Genomic DNA, 24,853 nt, shown 5'->3' on the forward strand with positions numbered 1-24,853 from the left:
GCCCTACTTACACCCCGCTGCGGATTGGCTCTGGCGGGGCTGGAGAGGGACCGCTGGGGTGGGCAGGGCACAGGGGGTTCGGCCACGGTGCGATAGGCCAGCGGCAGTGTCTGTCGCAGCGAGGTGGGAGGGAAGGAGGGCCGGGGTGGGCATGTTGATATAGAGACTCCTGGGGCAGGTTGGAGGTCTGTGAGGGATCACAGCGGGGCTGAGAGGTGGGCACAGAGAGGGAGAGGAACGTTGGAGGGCATATGCGTGTGCCAGCTGCAGCGGACATTTCCACTGGAAATAGATCGCCTTATTTAAACGCGATATTTATGATACTCATGCTGTGTAACTGCCTCTACCTGGCTGTTACTGTACATCTCTCTCTCTCCCTCTCTCTCTCTCTCTTCTCCGTCTCTCTCTCCCTCTCTCTCTCTATGCGCGCCTAAAGTGACTCAGCATTTCATTTGCAAATGAAGCCATGGCGACCAAGACAAGAGGTGACCATAGAGACAGAGAAACCAGCATGTGCAAGTGCACATACAGTAGATCTGTAGGCTACTACTCAGCCTCAGTCACAAGTCACCCCTTGCCAGATATTTACTGACAGCTATGACAAAGCAGCAGTCTCATGGTGGCTTGCTGAGTCTTAAAATAACTCCAGTCTACTTATAATAACTCTGAGAGACTTCTCCCCAAATTCTAAAAAGACTAGAGGCAGTACAGGCTACAGTAGCTGGGGTACACCCACTCTATTGAAACAGCTAAGAATAATATCTCACTGTGTGTGTGTTAGTGTGTGTGTGTCTATGTTAGTGTGTGTGTGTGTTATCTTGTGATATACTGAAGGCAATTCAAAATCGAATTTTTGGTAAAGAGGACCTTTTCTACTGTAAGTGATTCACTGTTTCCAGTACAGAGGGAGACTGAAGTGTGTACGACAACACAGGGCTGATGCAAGAATCTTGAGACATACTAGAGAGAGAATGAGGTTAGCGTCAGACACACACGGCTCACACAACCCTCCCCTCATAGCGAACTACACACACATCAGCTTCCTGTTTAAAGTGGTAACTACACAGCAGAAGGAATCACCTTATCCTTTCTAAGTTTTGCATCTTGTGCTCTTTGCTCCCGCATACACTACAGACCCCCCAAACACCTCCCTGTATGTGTGTGTGTGAGAGAGATGGCAGGTTTTGAAGTGATGGGAAGTCTAAATATAACATCTTGTGGTTTACCCACCCAGCCCACCCAGCCCACCTTCCCCTTGCCGCCCCCTAACCTTAAATCTGTGCTCAATCTGCGGTCTGGCTACCTGTCTGGCTCCTGTTGTGTGTGGTGTGTGTGACGTGTGTGTTACTGCAATTCACACTACCCACTGGGCAAAAACTGGTTGAAACAACGTTGTTTCTACGTCATTTCAACTCAAAAAAATCTATGTGATGACATTGAATCAATGTGGAAAACTAATTGGATCAGCAAAACGTCATCAACTAAAGGCATTTTATATTTTTTTCACCCAACTTTTAACCTAGATCCAATGACATGGTTCATTTTGGGGGAGGATTTCACACTGAATTCATGTTAGTTGACAACTCAACCAAATGTAAATCAAAACTAGACATTGAACTGACATCTGTGCGCAGTGGGTAACCTTGTTGTTCACCTAAAAAAGTTAAAGGGCAAAGATAAAATATTGTTTTATTGTCCCCCAAAATCTCGCTGAATTCAACTTCATTTAGCAAATAATCTAATTATGGATTTCCTTGCAGAAGTTCAAATGCATTGACAGTAGTGGAACTAATGCACACCCTCACACAGTTGGCCCAGCAGTCGAGAGGAGTGTGTGACCCACCTGGGTGTGCTGAATCCAAGTCTACCCTTATAGACTTAATAACCTGTTACATGATGGGGGATCAGAGTTTCCACTGTCACCTCGCTCTCTGCAGGGAGACACACACACACACACACACACACACACACACACACACCACACACTGCAAATACACACACAATCCTTAAAACACTGACATATATACTGACAAAATAATTGAAATCCATTTCTCTTTCTGTCCATGTCCTGCAAGCCCTAGGTGATCCTCTAAGACATTCCGGTGTGATTCCAGTGCTGTGGCCCCAGAATAGGGCTTCCCCGCAGGTCCTCTAGTTCAGAGCCAGAGTGACAGGCAGCAATTACAGTCCTATTTATTCTCTACTAATCCTGTGGTCTGCCACTGCTGTTAACCTCTTACATGCTTCTACAGACTCCACATCTCTCCACATATTCCACATCTCTCCACATTTTCCACATCTCGCCACATATCTCTCCACATATTTCTCGTCTCCACATATCTCTTCACATATTCCACATATTTCTCCACATATATCTCCAAAGCTCTCTTATCTCATCTCAATCTAAGGGCCTGTCACACCTCACCATGGTGAAGGTAAAACAATGTGTACCATAAACTGTGTTGTTATCCTAAGCTGCTACCTTTTCCTGGAATGCAGACAGGAGTCTGGTTTAGGTGCTGAGCCCCATCTAGTGGTCAATGTGGAGATGACAGCTTGGTACTTACAAGAGTTCACTGCTTAAATGTGTCTGAAGGGTAGGCCTACATCTCTCACAAGAGTATAGCTATACAGTCTCTTGTTATAGGTTTAAAGTATATAGTTATTTAATCTCTAGATTTAAATCCAAAGGTATGAACAAACTTGTTTGTATAGTATAGTATTTGGTGTCTGCTAAGTAAACGTCTGAGAACAGCCTCAGAGTCCCTTTAGAATAGAGTAGAATGTACACAATAAGTCTCTATACATCCCTCTAACAATCATGCATCCCTCCAAAGATCATGATTGTTCCCTTCAGTACAATATTTAATTTCAGGCCGTAATGCAAATCACTCTGAGTGTAAATCCAACACTCTAATGCCTCACAATCCACCAAAGGTGAAAAACAATACAATCACCACCAAACATAACATAGTGTGGAGATGAGACTTTTGAACCCCCTTGAACACAGATTAGATGGAGTGAGAGCGAGAGCAAGAAAGAGAGAGAGACACAAGTCAGGAGGGTCAGGCTGTGTATTAGATATGGTATAATCCTTCCCAGTGCAGGAGGATAATGATTTAGTTAGAGTCGAGAGCAACAGTGATCCCAGCGTTCCCATCCACAGGCGTCATCTTGGATACGAGTCTGCTTCACCTCTGGAGGTGTTCAGGATTACCGGGCAGGACACACGCACGCACGCACACACAGACACACACACACGCATGCAAGCACTCACACATACACTCTCCTCTCTCTCTCTCTCTCTCTCTCTCTCTCTCTCTCTCTCTCTCTCTCTCTCTCTCTCTCTCTCGCTCTCTCGCTCTCTCTCGTCAATGACACCAAAGACAAACTGACTTTCTAAATGTGCTTTATTCTAGCTATCATTATGAGCATTCTTACCGTCACCATAATCATGGTCCTCCTTATCATCCTAATAATCATCATCATCAATAACATCATCATCATCAACAACTATCATTTAATTGATTTTACTCAAAAGCTAAAGCTGTGATCACAAATAAAAAAAATAACATTTGGTCCTTAAATATAATCTAGGCAACATGGTATCAAGGGTTAAAAGAGGAATGCTCTGTTGCTACCCACAGAAAAACATCAAACAGCACTGGACATGACACCAGGACAAGAGAGGGAAGAAAGGAGGGGGGAGGGAAGGAGGGATGGAGGGAGGGAGGGAATGATAGATAGAGAGAGAGAGAGAGAGAGAGAGAGAGATGGGGTGAGAGTACATTATGAAAGGCAGGTGACAAAATGAGTAAGAAAGAGAGAGCGATGGAGACACAGTAGATAGAGAGAGAAAGCGAGAGATGGAGAGACAGAAAAAGTGAGAGATGGAGAGAGATAGAGAACATCTGTGAATGTCTCTGGAACAGTAGTTAATTACAAAAGCTCTGTGAAAGATGAAAGGAGGATCAGACAGACAGAGATGAAAGACAGGATGAAAGCAGACAGGAGCCAGAGGAGGTGAGGAACGAGGGAAAAGGAGGGAATAGAGAGAGAGGCATGCATTTACAGGGAGCTAGGCGGAACAAATAAATCCACATCCACAGTTTACGAGAGAGCAGTATTAAGTGTTGCACCAAAAAACACAATTCAGTTACAGAAGTTGTGTGAACATATTGGTCCGAAGCTAACCACCACACACCTTGGACAACATAACTACAAGTGGACTAATCACTCCTATAGTTACTGATCAATATGATGATCAATTTTGCAGTGATTAGTAATCTCATATTATGATTAATCATATAATTACAAAATATTACACGTTGATGAAGAGCGACAGGCAAAAGGGAGGTGGAGCTGGAAATCAGGAAATGCCTATCTTATGCCTTAGAATTGGCCACCTAACCCTCCTCCAATCAGCAGCAAGATGCAACGAGCTCCATTGCTATCTTTGTCATCATCATCCTCATCTTGTCTGACAGCTGTATTGTCCCTCCCACTGTGTGCTGCCATTACCTTTCCACTTCATCTCTCTTGCTTGCTCCAACCATCACTGACACAGATATGTATGTACATGTTTGGACTTTAAATATCAACTGTGATTCTACTCTAGCCTGCCCTAGTCACCAGAGCCATAGACATACAGAGTCTGCCCAACTCCGTTTCAATCTAGAATTTTGGCATGCCATGTTGGCAACAACAGTTAAAACCTAGTCGCAAGTCATGGACCGTTTGGAGGATAGTTTGTTGAACTCAAATCCGCAGTACCCTATTCCCTACAGTGTGCTACTTTATATGGGGCATGGGGTGTTTTGTGACACAACCTATACAGTATATCTGGCCCGAAAAGTCCATCCTCCAATCAGATCATTTCCTCCAGGACCATCACATGTTGGCAGGCAGTTTTTGTCTCAGTCCCTATTAGCCTTTCCTGAGGCAGCTAAGGGTCCTTCTTGCCCCCCTTGGGGGAGGCGGAGTGGGCAGAGGCGGCTGGGGGGCAGGATGTCTGAAGGAGGGAGGTGGCTGGGCCTGGGGCCAACTGAGTGGGTGGGAGGGTGGTAGTGGAGGTTTGGACAGGTGTTACGGGTGTGGTCAGCTTTGGAGCTTGGGAAGGGGCCAGTGTGGGAGCATGAGTGGTGTAAGGGGGAGATGTAGGTGTAGGGACAGGACCTAAAGGTTGGGTCTGTTTTGGGGTATGGGTTGAGGCAGGTTTGGGGGTGGAGGATTGTTTTGAGGTATGGATAGGAACAAGTGGGATTGTGGGGGTAACAGAACATTTAGAAGTGGGTTTTGGGGCAGGGGTTTGGACTGGGGTTTGGACAGCTGGGGTCTGTTTTGGGGTGTGGGCTGAGCCTTTTGGGGCTTGAATTGGAGCAGCGGAGGCGATGGGTGCAGGACTAAGAGAAGCTTTAGAAGTGGGTGTTGGGGTAGGGGTGGAGGTTTGAACAGGGGCTATATGTGGGGTCTGTTTGGCAGTATGGGTAGGGGGAGGTTTGGGGGTAGGAGTTGGAGTTGAGGTTGGGGCCGGAGTTTTAGAACTGGTAGATGTTGGGGTTAGAGTTTGGCTTTGCGTAAGGGCAGGTGAAGGGATAGAGATAGGGGTGGGAGGTTTACTGGAAGAAGGAGTGGGAATCAAGGTTGAGGTTGGGGCTAGGGTGGAAGTGGCGGCTGGGGTGGGGGTTGCAGCTGGGGTGGGGGTTGCGGTTAGGGTTTGGCTCTGAGTGGGAACAGGACTAGAAATAAGGGTAGGGGGACGATTGGAGGGTTGAGAGAGGATAGGGGTAGGGGTACGAGTCTGGGTAGGGATTTGAGAAGGGGTAGGGGTAGGGGTTTGAGAAGGTGTTTGAGAGGGGGTAGGGGTACGAGTCTGGGTAGGGGTAGGGGTTTGAGAAGGTGTTTGAGAGGGGGTAGGGGTACAAGTCTGGGTAGGAGTTTTAGAAGGGGTAGTAGGGGTTTGAGAAGGTGTTTGAGAGGGGGTAGGGGTTCGAGTCTGGGTAGGGGTAGGGGTTTGAGAAGGGGTAGGAGTAGGGGTTTGAGAAAGTGTTTGAGAGGGGGTAGGGGTACGAGTCTGGGTAGGGGTAGGGGTTTGAGAAGGGGTAGGAGTAGGGGTTTGAGAAGGTGTTTGAGAGGGGGTAGGGGTATGAGTCTGGGTAGGGGCTTTAGAGGGGGTAGGGGTGGGCCCAGATAGAGGGGAAGGGGAGGGGGGTGTAGGGGGAGGGCTTGATTAGGGGGCTCTGGAGAAGAGTGGGGGAGGAAGGTAGGGAGGAGGAGGGGGGAGAGGGGGATGCGAGAGAGGACTTGCGCCCATGGGTTTGTGGAAGTGGGAAAGGGGCACTGACAGAGGAGGGAGGGGGAGTGGAGGAAGGAGAGGGTGAAGAAGAACGAGGGGGAGGTGTAGGGATGGGTTTAGAGCGAGGGGTTGAGGTGAGGGGGGAAGAGGTGGTTACAGAGGAGGGAGGGGGAGTGGAGGAGGGAGAGGGGGAAGAAGAGTGAGGGGGAGGTGTAGGGATGGGTTTGGAGCGAGCGGTTGAGGTGAGGGGAGTAGTTCCGGCAGAGGGAGGGATGGAGCAGGGGGGAGGAGAGGAGGAGCGAGCTGGGGGTGTAGGGGTGGGTTTGGGGCGAGGGGTCAGTGGCAGGGCTGGGGTGAGGGAGGAAGGAGTGGGAGCAGGGGAGGGGGTGGCAGAGGAGAGGGGGGTTTGTTTGGGGGAGGAAGAGTAGGAGGCCAGGGGAGAAGCTGAGGTGGGTGTGGCTGCAGGTACAGTGATGGGATGTGTGTGTGTGGCTGTGTGTGTGTGTGCAGGGCAGTGTGTAGAGACAGGATCAGGGAGGGTCTGTATAGAGCCCAGGGTCTGTGCTTGTGTCTGTGCATTGAAGGGGGGCATCTGTAACCGTTGTGCTGGGACTTGGACTGGTAGGGGAGTAGTCAACACCCCCACACTGCCACCCCTGGTTAGCTGCGTCCCAGCCAGGAACGAGGCTGGCAGCAGGTTACCTCCAGAGGCCTTCCGCTGGAGAGGGGGGTGAGGCTGCATGCTTGCCCAGGATCGATGAGGCAGGGTGGGCTGCGAGGCGGAGCGGAGTCTGGCCTCCTGGGTGAGCCTCCCCAGTGCAGGCAGGCCCTGGTTGCTGCCTCCTCCGTGACGCAACAGTGCCTCCTTGGCCCCCTGCTGGCCAGCCATGGAACTGCAAGTGTCTGACATGACACTGGTGGCTGCAGTTGGATTCACGTGGTAGAACAGATGTGGTGTGGTGGCCCCTCCTACCTTGGGGATTCCTGGGGTTCCACCCATCACTGAAGGGTGTTCCGGGTGGAGGCGGAGACTGTAGTGCAGGGTCCTTCCTAATTGGACCGACGTGGGGACAGAGGAGGCCGGTGTGGGTGGGGTTTGAGCAACAGGGGATGATATCACACCTCCCGGGGGGGCCATGGGGAAGGGCGAGGGGGAGGGGAAGGCAGGAAACCCCCCTCTAGGGGACAGCCCTCCCCCTCCCATCCCTCCTACCCCCATCATCCCAATGAGGGAACTCACAGAGGGGCGCAGGGGCTGCAGGACAGGGGGCCGCGGGGGGGAGAGAGGGAAGGAGACGGAAGGTGATGGAGAGATGGAGGGGAAGAATATAGCGCCCCCTAGCGCATGTTGCTGCTGTAGTTGATGTTGTAGCTGCTGTTGCTGCTGCTGCTGGTGCATGAGGGCGATGGCCACGTTAGTCGTAGCGGCCGCTGTCTGGAGCGGAGCGTGGATCAGTGGAGCCCAGATCAGTGGGTGGGGCCTAGGGGAGACCGTACCACTTCCTCCCGTGGCCCCCCCCCTTCCAGCAGCGGCAGCAGCGATGGCCTCCTGCATGGCTGGCATGCTGTCGTGTTTAACGATCTGCTGAACCAGCATGCTGTCACAGGAGCCCAGCCCCCCCATGGCTAGCCCCGCCCCCCCTCCTCCTCGACCCCCACGCCCCAAACCGCTGCCCCCCGCCATGGAACCCGCCTGGGACGACTTCCTCATCAGGATAGAGTTCTTCCTACCTGCAGAGGAGAACAAAGAGAGAGAAGAGACTAGAATGAAACGATCAAAACAGAAACAAACTGATGGAGGGGATGGTTACTGTTCTTGTTTGACACAAATGGGCGAAAACAAGAGCAAGAACAAAGTTGTAGAAAATAAAGTGACGATCAAACAACACAGTTGTAATGAGGCTGACAGGGCTGAGTGGCTGATTAAAGATCACAAACAGAACCAGGTGTCTGCTCTTACAGTGAGGGAAAAAAGTATTTGATCCCCTGCTGATTTTGTACGTTTGCCCACTGACAAAGAAATGATCGGTCTATAATTTTAATGGTAGGTTTATTTGAACAGTGAGAGACAGAATAACAACAAAAACAAAAAAAACACATGTCAAAAATGTTATAAATTGATTTGCATTTTAATGAGGGAAATAAGTATTTGAACCCCTCTCAAACAGAAAGATTTCTGGCTCCCAGGTGTCTATTATACAGGTAACGAGCTGAGATTAGGAGCACACTCTTAAAGGAGTGCTCATAATCTCAGCTTGTTACCTGTATAAAAGACACCTGTCCACAGACGCAATCAATCAATCAGATTCCAAACTCTCCACCAAGGCCAATACCAAAGAGCTCTCCAAGGATGTCAGGGAAAAAATTGTAGACCTACACAAGGCTGGAATGGGCTACTGTTAGGCCTACTGCTGCTAGGTAGCTCTCTCTCTGCTCTCTCCCTCCCCTCTGTCTGTCCTTGATTGCAGGAGTGAAGTCTGGTGTGCGGGAGTCAGGGTTCCAGCTGCAGCTCATTCACCATAATCACCTCAGCCTTTAAGACCCGGTCAAACTTGCCACTCATCGTCAGATCATAGTCAAGACTACGATATTATTGGAACCTGACTCCTGCCTCCGCTTCACTCCTGCCACCACCATCCTGCTTACCACTACCGGACCTTCCTTTTGGACTCACCACGGACACTAGGACGTTACGGTACCACTCCTGCTCTGAACCTGGATCTGTTACCCTCCCTGTTAACCTGGACTTGCTCTTCCCCTATTATTGGAAACCTGGACAAATTGAACTTTTGTAAATAAACCTGTTAAACCTTCTCTGGCTCGGTGTAGTTGTCTGCATTTGGGTTCATATCTAGTTAAATCGTGACAGCTACAAGACCATCGCCAAGCAGCTTGGTGAGAAGGTGACAACAGTTGGTGCGATTATTCGCAAATGGAAGAAACACAAAAGAACTGTCAATCTCCCTCGGCCTGGGGCTCCATGCAAGATCTCACCTCGTGGAGTTGCATTGATCATGTGAAACGGTGAGGAATCAGCCCAGAACTACACGGGAGGATCTTGTCAATCAATCAATCAATTTTATTTTATATAGCCCTTCTTACATCAGCTAATATCTCGAAGTGCTGTACAGAAACCCAGCCTAAAACCCCAAACAGCTAGTAATGCAGGTGTAAAAGCAATGTCAATGATCTCAAGGCAGCTGGGACCATAGTCACCAAGAAAACAATTGGTAACACACTACGCCGTGAAGGACTGAAATCCTGCAGCGCCCGCAAGGTCCCCCTGCTCAAGAAAGCACATATACAGGACCGTCTGAAGTTTGCCAATGAACATCTGAATGATTCAGAGGAGAACTGGGTGAAAGTGTTGTGGTCAGATGAGACCAAAATCGAGTTCTTTGGCATCAACTCAATTCGCCGTGTTTGGAGGAGGAGGAATGCTGCCTATGACCCCAAGAACACCATCCCCACCATCAAACATGGAGGTGGAAACATTATGCTTTGGGGGTGTTTTCTGCTAAGGGGACAGGACAACTTCACTGCATCAAAGGGACGATGGACGGGGCAATGTACCGTCAAATCTTGGGTGAGAACCTTCCCTCAGCCAGGGCATTGAAAATGGGTCGTGGATGGGTATTCCAGCATGACAATGACCCAAAACACAAGGCCAAGGCAACAAAGGAGTGGCTCAAGAAGAAGCACATTAAGGTCCTGGAGTGGCCTAGCCAGTCTCCAGACCTTAATCCCATAGAAAATCTGTGGAGGGAGCCGAAGGTTCGAGTTGCCAAACGTCAGCCTCGAAACCTTAATGACTTGGAGAAGATCTGCAAAGAGGAGTGGGACAGAATCCCTCTTGAGATGTGTGCAAACCTGGTGGCCAACTACAAGAAACGTCTGACCTCTGTGATTGCCAACAAGGGTTTTGCCACCAAGTACTAAGTCATGTTTTGCAGAGGGGTCAAATACTTATTTCCCTCATTAAAATGCAAATCAATTTATAACATTTTTGTTGTTATTCTGTCTCTCACTGTTCAAATAAACCTACCATTAAAATTATAGACTGATCATGTCTTTGTCAGTGGGCAAACGTACAAAATCAGCAGGGGATCAAATACTTTTTTCCCTCACTGTAGGTCTCTGTTCTATTAGCTCTCTGAGATTTTCTTTCAGTTTCTCGCTCCCTTAACCTGCTTCGAAGGGCTTCTGCAACTGTAAGGTCACTTTACAAAGCGCTTTAGAAATACAATCTGAATTGATTAGAAAAATGCTATTCACTGGCAAGGTCTTTGCACAAAGCGCTATAGAAATGAAACTGAATTGAAAACTGTAAGTCATTGCAAGTAATGGACCGATTGGCAGATGCTTGAGCCAATCGGGAGAGGTATAGTACCGATGCGGTCCAACCGGTCGACGGCAACGGTCTCGAAGGCCCGCCTCATCATGGGGTGTTCCTCCAGGACCTCGTTGAAGCTGTCCACGCTGAGGGAGTAGAGACGACAGTACGTATCCGCTCTGACGCTCGCCGTCCTCCGGCCCCGAGTCAACAGACAGATCTCTGAGAGAGAGGGAGAGAGAGAGAGAGAGAGGGAGATTAGGAGAGAGAGAGGAGGGAGGGGAGGTGTGGATGAAGAGGGAGAAGGGAAGAGGGGTGGGAGAGAGTGGAAAAAATAAGATTTTGTTGAAGAAATTGTAAAATTAAAGAAGTGATTACTCTAACTCACAACCACACCTCTCCCCTTCTCTTTTTCCTCACCCTGTCCTTATCCTCACCCCTCCCTCCCCCTTCTACCTCCTCTCCTCACCCCCAAAGTAGGACCCGTCACTGAGTTTGGTCTCCTTGTTTCCGCGGGTGAGTATGCCGACTCGTCCGTGTTGGATGAAGTACATCTTGCGTCCCATCGTGCCCTCACGGATGATTAAGTCATTGGGCTGGAACACCTCGAAGCGAAGCTTGGTCAGCACCGCCGTCACAAAGTTAGGGTCCGCGTTAGCAAACAGCGGCATGTGAGCCACCAGGCTACGGCAGTTAAAGCTAACTATCGCCTGAGAGAGGGAGAAAAAGAGGGGGAGAAAGAGAGAGGGAGAAAGAGAGGGGGAGAAAGAGAGAGGGAGAAAGAGAGGGGGAGAAAGAGAGGGGGAGGGAGAGGAGTTGGGAAGTGAGTTAAAATGCACAAGAACTGAATTGTATCAGTACATTTTCATTTTCTTTAATGTAAAATGTGTTTGAGGCAGTTTGAATCGACTGGCTTGAGCAGTTTTTTTTGTTGTTGTTATGCTACAGCTAGCTTTCGTAACTTGTAACTGTGTGTGTGCGTGTATGCCTGCATGCGTGCCTCGTGCGTGTGTGTGTGTGTACGTGTCTCGTGCGTGTGTGTGTGCACGTGCATTGTGTGTGTGTTACCTCCTTTAGCGGTTCGCTGAGTTCACCCAGTATGTTCTCCTCGTCAAACATCTTGCCCTGGAAGCGATGCTCGTAGTACTCATGAATCCTCTGACGGACATCTGCAGGGAGCTTATGGAACGACATGTACTGCTCCACCTGCTTATACTGGAACACAACATCAATACAACGTCAATACAACGGTAATACAACGTCAATACAACATTAATACAACATCAATACAATATTAATACAACGTGAATACAACATTAATACAACGTTAATACAACATTAATACAACGTTAATACAACGGTAATATAACGTGAATACAACATTAATACAACGTTAATATAACGCAATGAGAGAGAGGGGGAGGGAGGGATAGAGGAATGAAGAAAGAGAGATGGAGGGAGGGATAGAGGAATGAGAGAGAGAGATGGAGGGAGGGAGGGAGGGAGGGAGGGAGGGAGGGAGGGAGGGATAGAGGAATGGAGAGAGAGATGGAGGGAGGGATAGAGGAATGAGAGAGAGAGAGATGGAGGGAGGGATAGAGGAATGGAGAGAGAGATGGAGGGAGGGATAGAGGAATGGAGAGAGAGAGATGGAGGGAGGGATAGAGGAATGGAGAGAGAGATGGAGGGAGGGATAGAGGAATGGAGAGAGAGATGGAGGGAGGGATAGAGGAATGGAGAGAGAGATGGAGGGAGGGATAGAGGAATGGAGAGAGAGATATGGCGGGAGGGATAGAGGAATGGAGAGAGAGATGGAGGGAGGGATAGAGGAATGGAGAGATGGAGGGAGAGATAGAGGAATGAGAGAGAGATGGCAGGAGGGATAGAGGAATGGAGAGAGAGAGATGGAGGGAGGGATAGAGGAATGGAGAGAGAGATATGGCGGGAGGGATAGAGGAATGGAGAGAGAGATGGAGGGAGGGATAGAGGAATGGAGAGAGATGGAGGGAGAGATAGAGGAATGGAGAGAGATGGAGGGAGAGATAGAGGAATGAGAGAGAGATGGCAGGAGGGATAGAGGAATGGAGAGAGAGAGATGGAGTGAGGGATAGAGAGGGTCCTAATCTCTTACTTTCTCCTGGTACTGTCGTCGTGAGGAGTCCAGGGACTGTATGAGAGCGGTGGCATGGCCGATGAACATGGCATAGCAGGTGGCACCAATGATCATACTGAGCATGGTGAGCCACACGTCTGTCATGCCCTCTGGAGCCTGGGCACCGTAGCCAATACACAACATGTGGCTCATCGCCTTGAACAGGGCATATGAGTATTGGATCCCCCACGTATCATTCTGGACAGTGAGAGAGATAGAGAGAGAGAGTTAAACAGGCTATTGGAGACCGCCCACATGTCATTCTACAGAGGGAGACAGAGAAGAAGAGGAAGAGGGAGAGGGAGAGGAAGGTGGAAGAGAGGGAGGGAGGTAATAGCTACAACCTAGGCTATAACTGGGACTGTAAAGTGCTCATTGCTTTTCCACTTCCTGCTGTGTAAAACAGACTACTCACAGGCAAAAAGCTAGAGAATAATAATAATCATAATCATCATAAAATGGCCCTAAAATATGTTATAAACCCAGTGTGTGTTAGCCAATCATGCAATGAAGCATGATGAATATTAGAGACCTACAGTATACAGTATTTATCTCAGGCTGAGTGTGTGTGAGATTGTGTGTGTGATTGTGTGTGTGTGTGTGTGTGTGTGTGTGAGATTGTGTGTGTGATTGTGTGTGTGTGTGTGTGTGTGTGTGTGTGTGAGTGAGTGATTGTGTTTGTGATTGATGGTGTGTGTGTGAGGCCAATTATATCCTGTTCTGTTAAATGGTCCGGCGGGTGGCACGTGGCGTTCTCTGGGGGAGAACTCTCAGCATCAGCTGGCCTAGCAACAGTCACCCCGGCAACCACTGAGGAAACACTACCGAGACGTGAGTCAGCGAAACACACAACCGTGTGTGTGTATGTGCGTGTGTTTGTGTGGGCGTGGGTGTGTTCATATCTCCATCTACTCCATCTGTAGGATGTTTAAATTGGGACATGTTTTATTGTGTTGATAGTCCCTTTTATTCCGACCAGACATGCTGCTACATGAGCCAATTAACTAACACAGAGAGCAAACAACATCCATCAAGAGGACACACACACTCCCCCTCTCTCTCTCTCTCTCTCTCTCTCTCTCTCTCTCTCTCTCTCTCTCACTCTCTGTCTACACACACATTCGGTCCACATACCCCGTAATCAGTGCACACAAACACACAATATCAATAATATCACACACTGTGCACACAAGCCCTCCATTTGTGAGTGTGTCAACATTTCTCTCCATGTCTCAGTCCCCATGTAACTAACTCACCACCTTGTTGTTCTTGGAGACCCAGCAGTCAGACAGACAGAAAGACAGATAGACAGACAGACAGATAAACAGACAGGCATGGACAGACAGTCAGACAGACAGACAGTCACAGAGAGAGAGAGAGAGAGAGAGAGAGAGAGAGAGAGACGTGTAACTCACCACCATGTTGTTCTTGGAGACCCAGCAGTCCAGGGGGAAGTCCTGCAGCATGGGAACCAGGAACTGTAGACATCCGTCCCAGTGGCACAGCAGCAGCATCATGCCTATCAAGTTGACTATCCTCACCATGGCACTGGCCAGGTCATAGGTCATATGGAAGATCTGGAGGGGGAGAGTTTGACATCACGTTAGTTTATTAACGTCTTGCGCGGGCACCTTTTATCATAGGTGCCTCTTCCCCAATGAAGAGATAGATCGGCTGCCCCCCTAGCGGTCTCTCTTTCCCCTATACTGCGCTGACCTCTCTTTTTCCCCTCTCAGCCTCTCCCTCTCTCCTCTCACCTCCCTCTCTCCTCCCTCCTCTCACCTCCCTCTCTCCTCCCTCCTCTCACCTCCCTCCTCTCTCCTCCCTCTTTCCTCTCACCTCTCACCTCCCTCCTCTCTCCTCCCTCTTTCCTCTCACCTCCCTCTCTCCTCCCTCCTCTCACCTCCCTCTCTCCTCCCTCCCTCCTCTCACCTCCCTCCTCTCAACTCCCTCTCTCCTCCCTCTCTCCTCTCACCTCCCTCTCTCCTCCCTCTCTCCTCTTACCTCCCTCTCACCTCCCTCTCTCCTCTCACCTCCCTCTCTCCTCCCTCTCTCCTCTCACCTCCCTCTCACCTCCCTCTCTCCTCCCTCTCCCCTCTCTCTCCTCCCTCCTCTCACCTCCCTCTATCCTCCCTCTCTCCTCTCACCTCCCTCTCTCCTCCCTCCCTCCTCTCACCTCCCTCTCTCCTCCCTCTCTCCTCTCACCTCCCTCTCTCCTCCCTCTCTCCTCCCTCCTCTCCCCTCCCTCTCTCCTCTCCCCTCCCTCTCTCCCCTCCCTCTCTCCCCTCCTCTCTCACCTCCCTCCTCTCACCTCCCTCTCTCCTCCCTCCTCTCACCTCCCTCTCTCCTCCCTCTCTCCTCTCACCTCCCTCCTCTCACCTCCCTCTCTCCTCCCTCCTCCTCTCACCTCCCTCTCTCCTCTCACCTCCCTCTCACCTCTCACCTCCCTCTCTCCTCCCTCTCTCCTCTCACCTCCCTCTCTCCTCCCTCCTCTCACCTCCCTCTCTCCTCCCTCTCTCCTCTCACCTCCCTCTCTCCTCCTCTCTCTCCCTCCCTCCTCTCACCTCCCTCTCTCCTCCCTCTCTCCCCTCCCTCTCCTCCCTCTCTCCTCCCTCTCTCCTCCCTCTCTCCTCTCTCCTCCCCTCTCCCTCTCACCTCCCTCTCTCCTCCCCTCCTCTCACCTCCCTCTCTCCTCCCTCCTCTCACCTCCCTCTCTCCTCCCTCCTCCTCTCTCCTCCCTCCTCTCACCCTCTCTCTCCTCCCTCCTCCTCCCTCCTCACCTCCCTCTCCTCCTCTCACCTCCCTCCTCTCACCTCCCTCTCTCCTCTCACCTCCCTCTCTCCTCCCTCCCTCATCTCACCTCCCTCTCTCCTCCCTCTCTCCTCTCACCTCCCTCTCTCCTCCCTCCTCTCACCTCCCTCTCTCCTCTCACCTCCCTCTCTTCTCTCACCTCCCTCTCTTCTCTCACCTCCCTCTCTCCTCCCTCCCTCCTCTCTCCTCCCTATCTCCTCTCACCTCCCTCTCTCCTCCCTCCTCTCACCTCCCTCCTCTCACCTCCCTCTCTCCTCCCTCTCTCCTCTCACCTCCCTCTCTCCTCCCTCCTCTCACCTCCCACTCCTCCCTCCTCTCACCTCCCTCTCTCCTCCCTCCTCTCACCCTCTCTCTCCTCCCTCTCTCCTCCCTCCTCTCACCTCCCTCTCTCCTCTCACCTTCCTCTCTCCTCTCTCCTCTCACCTCCCTCTCTCCCTCCTCTCTGGCATGTTCCACTGACTGCCCTCTACCCTCTCTCTGGAGGATGTAACCAGTGAGTTGTGACAGTGGTAGTAAGTCTCTTTTTCCTTTCCCTTCCTCCCCTCTTTCTCTACCTCCTCTCCTCCTCTCCCCCTCTACCCCGGCCTCTCACCTCCTCCCACTGATGGATGTAGCGTATGAGTCGTGACAGACGCAGCAGGCGTAGCAGGCTGAGGATCTTGGTGAAGCGTACGATGCGGAGGGCCCTGGCCGTCCTGTAAACCTCTGAGTCCAGCCGGGCCTCCAGGTCCACCATCAGGAAGATGTAGTCCACAGGGATGGACGACACAAAGTCCACCGCGAACCAGCTCTTTAGGTAGCGCTGACGGATAGCCCTGTGGTAGCATAGCATAATATAAAAGTAATTCCTATAGTCTCACAGTTAGCTTAGCATTCTGATATTATTCCTATGGTCTTACAGTTGGCTTAGCACAGAATAAATAACAAACCACTCCATTCATTCTAATTCTGGAAGAACACCACACAGGGAAGCATTGCCTCCAGCTCTGTCACCTTCAAAACACACACACACAAACACAAACACACTAACACAAACACACACGCACAAACACAAACACACACTGACTTGGGGTCTAGCAGTATCTCAGTGCTGTCCTCCTTGACGATACCGGTCCTGAAGTTGAGGACCAGGTCGACCAGGAAGAGAGTATCAGAGACCACGTTGAAGATGATCCAGGGAGGAGTGTTCTCATCCTTAAAGAAGGTGATCCCTACTGGCAGGATGATCAGGTTCCCCATCATCAGACACAACATGATCAGGTCCCAGTAGAACCTGGGAGAGGAGAGGAGAGGAGAGGGGGAGAGAGGAAGAGAGAGAGGTTCCCTATCATCAGACACAACATGATCAGGTCCCAGTAGAACCTGGGAGAGGAGAGGAGAGGAGAGGGGGAGAGAGAGAGGTTCCATATCATCAGACACAACATGATCAGGTCCCAGTAGAACCTGGGAGAGGAGAGGAGAGGAGAGGGGGAGAGAGAGAGGTTCCATATCATCAGACACAACATGATCAGGTCCCAGTAGAACCTGGGAGAGGAGAGGAGGGGAGAGGGGGAGAGAGAGAGGTTCCCTATCATCAGACACAACATGATCAGGTCCCAGTAGAACCTGGGAGAGGAGGGGAGAGGACGGGAGAGGGGGAGAGAGGGAGAGAGAGAGGTTCCCTATCATCAGACACAACATGATCAGGTCCCAGTAGAACCTGGGAGAGGAGAGGAGAGGAGAGGGGGAGAGAGAGAGGTTCCATATCATCAGACACAACATGATCAGGTCCCAGTAGAACCTGGGAGAGGAGGGGAGAGGCGAGGAGAGGGGGAGAGAGAGAGGTTCCACATCATCAGACACAACATGATCAGGTCCCAGTAGAACCTGGGAGAGGAGAGGAGAGGAGAGGGGGAGAGAGAGAGAGAGAGGTTCCCTATCATCAACTCATTCCCTGTATTATATTTTTCACCAACTTTCACTCTCTCCATCTCAACTGTTATTGTCAACTCACTCCTTCAAAGGTCAATGGAAAAACTCCTTCTCTCTCTCTCCAGATCCATGTGAATGCTCATGTTTTCTCTCTCTCTCTCTCTCTCTCTCTCTCTCTCTCTCTCTCTCTCTCTCTCTCTCTCTCTCTCTCTCTCTCTCTCTCTCTCTCTCTCTCTCTCTCTCTCTCTCTCTCTCTCTCTCTCTCTCTCTCTCTCTCTCTCTCTCTCTCTCTCTCTCTCTCTCTCTCTGGGATTTATCAGTTCTGAGATTGATCTAATTTAGCATTGATTCACTGGCACATCCTCATGGTGTGGTGTTATTAATGCAATGATCCAGATTAACTATGATGACCCTCACACACACAAACACACCGTCTCTCAGACAGTCAAGTTCCAGAGCCGAAGGTGGGTTTATAACCGTGATATTGAATAAAAGGATGAATAGAGAAACACACTGTGAACAACTGCTGTGGGGGATAATGACGGCATCCTGGCCTTGGAATATAGAGGTATGAGTTAGAAGGGTTGTTCATGAATAACATCACTTCCATATCACACTGTGGCAGACACACACGCACATACTAGAAGACACCACTATCTCACCCCCCTACACACTGCTCCAGCTAGTCTGGCAGTAGTCTTTAACAGAGATAAATGAAGGTTTGGCTAAACCTCAGTAGATTAAAGTAGTACAGATGATAACATACTATCTGTCTCTGTGAGGCTCTGAGATGATGTACAAAGCAGACAGACACCCAGACCGAGGGAGAGAGAGATATATATATAGAGAGAAAGAGAGAGAGAGAGGGGTGTGCTGAACTAGAAGAGACTAGAGAACAGACACCTTCCAGAGAATGTCACATCACCAAACCTCATTAAGTCTCCACACATTAGGTTCCTTTGTCCAGGCTGGTGTGTGACAGCTGATACCAGCACATTTTTGTGCCCACAAACCAGAACAAACAAATGAGAACATTTAAAGGTCAAGTCTGGAGAAGAGAAGAATGGGAGGGATTTTTTTCAGGGGAAAGATTTAAATGCTTGATGCTCAGAAATGGGCGTCTGAATTGTTGCTGTGTGGTACAATACGTGCTGGGTACTTGCAGACCAGGCAGTCTGGCTGTTCTACACTAGAAAAAGGGTTCCAAAATGGTTATTCGGCTGTCCCCATAGGAGAACCCTTTTTGTTTCCAGGTAGAACCCTTTTTGGTTCCAGGTATAACTCTTTTGGGATCCATGTAGAACCCTTTCCACAGAGTGTTCTACATGGATCCCAAAAGAGTTATACCTGGAACCAAAAAGGGTTCTTCAACAGCCGAAGAACCCTTTTAAGTTCTAGATAGCACCTTGTTTTCTAAGTGTATATGGCCTATGGCTGCATGTGGTTAGCTAAAAGGGAACCAGATGCATAGTTAGAGAAAGTAATTAAATCTGTATTTATTCTATCTTACACCCACATAAACCAATCTGGATGAATACGTTTCCCTATCTGTTTGTCTGAACCGAGTTCCAGTCAATTTATTTCAGGAGATGAATGTCATAGAAATTCCAATTATGAATTCTGAGATTCTCATTGACATCCTCATCAGTGTTCTATTCATGAGCAGAGTGGAGTTGGTATGGAATTGTGTCACGATCGTCTAATGAGGGAGACCAAGGCGCAGCGTTGCGAGTGAACATATTCTATTTATTTAAATGATCACACGAACCAAAACAAATAAACAACGAATGCGTGACGTCTATGGTACAACACGAACACACACGAACAAAATCCCACAACCCGAAAGAAAAACAGACAGATTAAATATGGCTCCCAATCAGAGACAACCAGCCGACAGCTGACACTCGTTGCCTCTGATTGGGAGTCACACCGGCAAACATAGAAAATAGACAACCTAGAACACCCACCAAAGAAACGGAAAACATAGAATGAACACACCCTGGCTCAACATAATGAGTCCCCGAGCCAGGGTGTGACAGTACCCCCCCCTAAAGGCGCGGACTGCGACCGCGCCTAAATAAGAGCAAAAACAGGGGAGGGCTGGGTGGGCATTCCTCCTCGGCGGCGGCTGGTCCGGTCTGGCCCTGCTGGCCGGAGCTGGACTGAACACTGGTGGAGCGGATTGCTCTAGCTCCGACGTGAAGCCTCTGACCGGTGCCGGACCAGCCACCGGTGGAACAGGCACGGGCCGTGCCGGACTGACGACGCACACCACTGGCTTGGTGTGGGGAGCAGGAGCGGGCCGAGCCGGGCCGTCGAAGCGCACTCCCGACCTGGTGCGGGGAACAGGCACGGGCCGTGCCGGACTGACGACGCACACCACTGGCTTGGTGTGGGAAGCAGGAGCGGGCCGAGCCGGGCCGTCGAAGCGCACCCCTGACCTGGTGCGGGAACAGGCACGGGCCGTGCCGGACTGACGACGCACACCACAGACTTGGTGCGGAGAGCAGGAACGGGCCGGGCCGGGCTGGCGACGCGCACCACAGGTTTGGTGCGGGGAGCAGGAACGAGCCGGACAGGGCTGACGAGACGCACCACAGACTTGGTGCGGGGAGAAGGAACAGGCCGGGCCGGGCTGGCGACGCGCACCACAGACTCGATGCGGGAAGCAGGAACAGGCCGGGCCGGGCTGACGACACGCACCACAGGCTCGCATGCGAGGAACAGGAACAGGCCGGACCGTACTGGGGACACACACCACTGGCCCTACGCAGGGATCAGGAACGGGCCGGACCGGACTGGTAACACACCCCAGTACCTCTCGCCGTGCCTCCACACTTTCCCTCTCCTCTGTGACCAGTGGCCCCCTTAACCTGGCGGCCTCCTCTTCACACCCGCTGGACCGCTCCATCGCGGCCTCCTGCTGCCCCGTCGTCCACGTCGTGAGCCCCCCCCTAAAAATGTTCTGGGGTTCTCTCCTCCCCGTGGACCAGGCCTCCCTAGCTCTCGCCAGACTCTCGATCCATTGCTTCATAGACCAGCCTCTCTCCTCTTCACTTAGCGTGGCCCAGCCGAAACTCCTACTCCCCTGATCCAAGGTCCTTCCTCTCTCCTCTTCACGCTGCTTGGTCTGGTTTAGGTGGGATTTTCTGTCACGATCGTCTAATGAGGGAGACCAAGGCGCAGCGTTGCGAGTGAACATATTATATTTATTTAAATGATCACACGAACCAAAACAAATAAACAACGAATGCGTGACGTCTATGGTACAACACGAACACACACAAACAAAATCCCACAACCCGAAAGAAAAACAGACAGATTAAATATGGCTCCCAATCAGAGACAACCAGCCGACAGCTGACACTCGTTGCCTCTGATTGGGAGTCACACCGGCAAACATAGAAAATAGACAACCTAGAACACCCACCAAAGAAACGGAAAACATAGAATGAACACACCCTGGCTCAACATAATGAGTCCCCGAGCCAGGGTGTGACAAATTGACCCGGTCTCTGCTGCTCTACTCGACTCCAACCAAGCAGTCATCATCATCTCTCTTAATACAAGTCACTTCCTTCCTGTGTCACAGTTAATTGGTTCCCTGTTAGAACTTACAAACTGTAAATTACAACTAAGGTTCCAGTGTATGGGTAGACACACATGCAGACATGCTCAGCCACACCTTGAAGTATCTGCAGGTTCTTAAAGAAATAGAAAATTTTTGGGGGGGGGGGTGGATCAGCTTAATATTGCAGATAGATTGTATCTTCTATCAATGTAATTGTCTGCATCACTTCCAATCCCCAATGTTTTTTATATATATACTCCCCTTTATTACTTTTCAACCCCGCCATCCTTTCCCTACTTGGAGTAAATTAGTGAACAACAATGCCCAGGCCTCTACTTCCGGTCTATACTTACTATCTACACCTTATGGACACAGTTAATTTTACAATAATTCTATTATATATATATATACAGTGGGGAAAATTTTTATTTAGTCAGCCACCAATTGTGCAAGTTCTCCCACTTAAAAAGATGAGAGAGGCCTGTAATTTTCATCATAGGTACACGTCAACTATGACAGACAAAATGAGGAAAAAAAATCCAGAAAATCACATTGTAGGATTTTTAATGAATTTATTAGCAAATTATGGTGGAAAATAAGTATTTGGTCAATAACAAAAGTTTCTCAATACTTTGTTATATACCATTTGTTGGCAATGACACAGGTCAAACGTTTTCTGTAAGTCTTCACAAGGTTTTCACACACTGTTGCTGGTATTTTGGCCCATTCCTCCATGCAGATCTCCTCTAGAGCAGTGATGTTTTGGGGCTGTCGCTGGGCAACACGGACTTTCAACTCCCTCCAAAGATTTTCTATGGGGTTGAGATCTGGAGACTGGCTAGGCCACTCCAGGACCTTGAAATGCTTCTTACGAAGCCACTCCTTCGTTGCCTGGGCGGTGTGTTTGGGATCATTGTCATGCTGAAAGACCCAGCCACGTTTCATCTTCAATGCCCTTGCTGATGGAAGGAGGTTTTCACTCAAAATCTCACGATACATGGCCCCATTCATTCTTTCCTTTACACGGATCAGTCGTCCTGGTCCCTTTGCAGAAAAACAGCCCCAAAGCATGATGTTTCCACCCCATGCTTCACAGTAGGTATGGTGTTCTTTGGATGCAACTCAGCATTCTTTGTCCTCCAAACACGACGGGTTGAGTTTTTACCAAAAAGTTCTATTTTGGTTTCATCTGACCATATGACATTCTCCCAATCCTCTTCTGGATCATCCAAATGCACTCTAGCAAACTTCAGACGGGCCTGGACATGTACTGGCTTAAGCAGGGGGACACGTCTGGCACTGCAGGATTTGAGTCCCTGGCGGCGTAGTGTGTTACTGATGGTAGGCTTTGTTACTTTGGTCCCAGCTCTCTGCAGGTCATTCACTAGGTCCCCCCGTGTGGTTCTGGGATTTTTGCTCACCGTTCTTGTGATCATTTTGACCCCACGGGGTGAGATCTTGCGTGGAGCCCCAGATCGAGGGAGATTATCAGTGGTCTTGTATGTCTTCCATTTCCTAATAATTGCTCCCATAGTTGATTTCTTCAAACCAAGCTGCTTACCTATTGCAGATTCAGTCTTCCCAGCCTGGTGCAGGTCTACAATTTTGTTTCTGGTGTCCTTTGACAGCTCTTTGGTCTTGGCCATAGTGGAGTTTGGAGTGTGACTGTTTGAGGTTGTGGACAGGTGTCTTTTATACTGATAACAAGTTCAAACAGGTGCCATTAATACAGGTAACGAGTGGAGGACAGAGGAGAAGTTACAGGTCTGTGAGAGCCAGAAATCTTGCTTGTTTGTAGGTGACCAAATACTTATTTTCCACCATAATTTGCAAATAAATTCATTAAAAATCCTACAATGTGATTGTCTGGAAAAAATGTTCTCAATTTGTCTGTCATAGTTGACGTGTACCTATGATGAAAATTACAGGCCTCTCTCATCTTTTTAAGTGGGAGAACTTGCACAATTGGTGGCTGACTAAATACTTTTTTTCTCCACTGTATATATATATATTTTTTGCTCCTGAACTTCTTCTACTCTCAACCTCTCCGATCATTTTCATGATGTCCATCCGGTTTGCTTCTATATGCCATATCTTTCTAACTGTGCTCTTTCCCAAAAGCTCCCAATATACAACCTATATACTTATTATGGACACAGTATGCTTACATTATTAGCTATCTTTGTTATTATTTGTTGTTATTAGTCCCATCCTTCAACTCTATTCAATACCTCCCATCTATCTCTTACATTTACATTTTAGTCATTTAGCAGACGCTCTTATCCAGAGCGACTTACAGTTAGTGAATACACATTTTTTTTTAAGTTTTTTTTTTATACTGGCCCCCCGTGGGAATCGAACCCACAACCCTGGCGTTGCAAACGCCATGCTCTATCAACTGAGCTACATCCCTGCCGGCCATTCCCTCCCCTACCCTGGACAACGCTGGGCCAATTGTGCGCCGCCCATGAGTCTCCCGGTCGCGGTCGGCTGTGACAGAGCCTGGATTCGAACCAGGATCTCTAGTGGCACAGTTAGCACTGCGATGCAGTGCCTTAGACCACTGCGCCACTCAGGAGACATCCATATAGGATTTCTATTTGCCATATATATTTCAACCGTACTGTGATGTTTTACAAAAGTTCTGAACCTTTCTATTCTCATTCTCATAAACACTATGCCATGGGATCGGTACGTCAAAAATCTCTTCCCAACTATTTTGCAATCTATATGGGACGGCTGTCAATCCTTTGGTCCTTAAGTGAAACTGATATACTTTTTTATTTATCACAGTTTTCCTTAACCAATTATGTTCTTTAATGCAAGGCCGACAGACAAGTTCCTTACTTTCTCCCCCTTCCACTTTCCTCTTCCACTTTTGCGGTAAGGCTGCAATTATTTGGTTGTAATTTTGGGTAGAGCAGACATATGTTTTTGTTAGCTGCATGTGCGACATAACTCCACCAGTCCTACCGATGATATCATTTACGAAGATTATACCTTTTTTAAACATTCTGTCAAAAAATAAAGGTTTTTTGTCAATTAGTATATTTGAATTTAACCACAATATTTGTTGCATTATTTGTTCTGTCGTTTCTGGAGGATTAAATTGAAATTGCAACCAACTTTCTATGGCTTGTTTTAGAAATAGTGATATTTGGGAGATGATTTCCCTTTCAAATAACTGCAAATGAGTTGTTGTAATCTGAATAAAGGGAAAAAGGCCTTTCTTGAACATTGGGTGAGACAATCTTACTAATTTGCTTGAGAACCAGTTCGGATTTAAGTATAACTTTTGTATGACTGAAGCTTTTAGTGATAAACTGGGATAATACTAAAGAGTTAATCAGGGTGATTTTTCCACAAATTGACAGGTATTTTCCTTTCCATGGTAGTAAGATCTTACCTATTCTTGCTAACTTTCTATTAAAATTGATTGAAGTGAGATCATTTATTTCCTTTGGGATATGTATTCCGAGTATATCCACATCACCATCAGACCATTTTATTGGTAAACTACATGGTAATGTAAAAATTGTATTTTTTAGTGATCCAATACGTAATATAGTACATTTGTCATAATTTGGTATCTTCCTAATCTTAGCTGATGCAGGAAATACCAACTTCTCTCTCTTAAACAAAACTAAAGCATCTGGGACATATCTATTTTTCCCTCTCTCTCTTTCCCCTCTTTCTCCTTCACCCCTCTCTCTCTTTCCCTTCGTTCTCCTTCGCCCCTCTCTCTCTTTCCCCTCTTTCTCCTTCCCCCTCTCTCTCTTT

General features: G+C 49.0%; 1 protein-coding gene across 1 annotated transcript in view; it reads right to left on the minus strand.

Annotated features, from left to right (window-relative positions):
- Window positions 1-3: 3 nt before the first annotated feature.
- Window positions 4-24,853, minus strand: part of LOC123484094 (potassium/sodium hyperpolarization-activated cyclic nucleotide-gated channel 3-like) — a 37,433-nt gene continuing 12,583 nt past the window's right edge. The window contains exons 2-11 of the mRNA XM_045214058.1: window positions 16,658-16,864; window positions 16,184-16,406; window positions 14,196-14,357; window positions 12,760-12,978; window positions 11,697-11,843; window positions 11,098-11,338; window positions 10,686-10,850; window positions 6,345-8,026; window positions 5,620-5,738; window positions 4-208 (exon numbers count right to left, since the gene is read on the minus strand). Of these exons, the coding sequence (XP_045069993.1) occupies window positions 4-208; window positions 5,620-5,738; window positions 6,345-8,026; window positions 10,686-10,850; window positions 11,098-11,338; window positions 11,697-11,843; window positions 12,760-12,978; window positions 14,196-14,357; window positions 16,184-16,406; window positions 16,658-16,864 (3,370 nt within the window). The remainder of the gene's footprint in view (window positions 209-5,619; window positions 5,739-6,344; window positions 8,027-10,685; window positions 10,851-11,097; window positions 11,339-11,696; window positions 11,844-12,759; window positions 12,979-14,195; window positions 14,358-16,183; window positions 16,407-16,657; window positions 16,865-24,853) is intronic.

The sequence above is a fragment of the Coregonus clupeaformis genome, unplaced genomic scaffold (genome assembly GCF_020615455.1).
Source record: "Coregonus clupeaformis isolate EN_2021a unplaced genomic scaffold, ASM2061545v1 scaf0195, whole genome shotgun sequence".
NCBI lineage: Eukaryota > Metazoa > Chordata > Actinopteri > Salmoniformes > Salmonidae > Coregonus > Coregonus clupeaformis.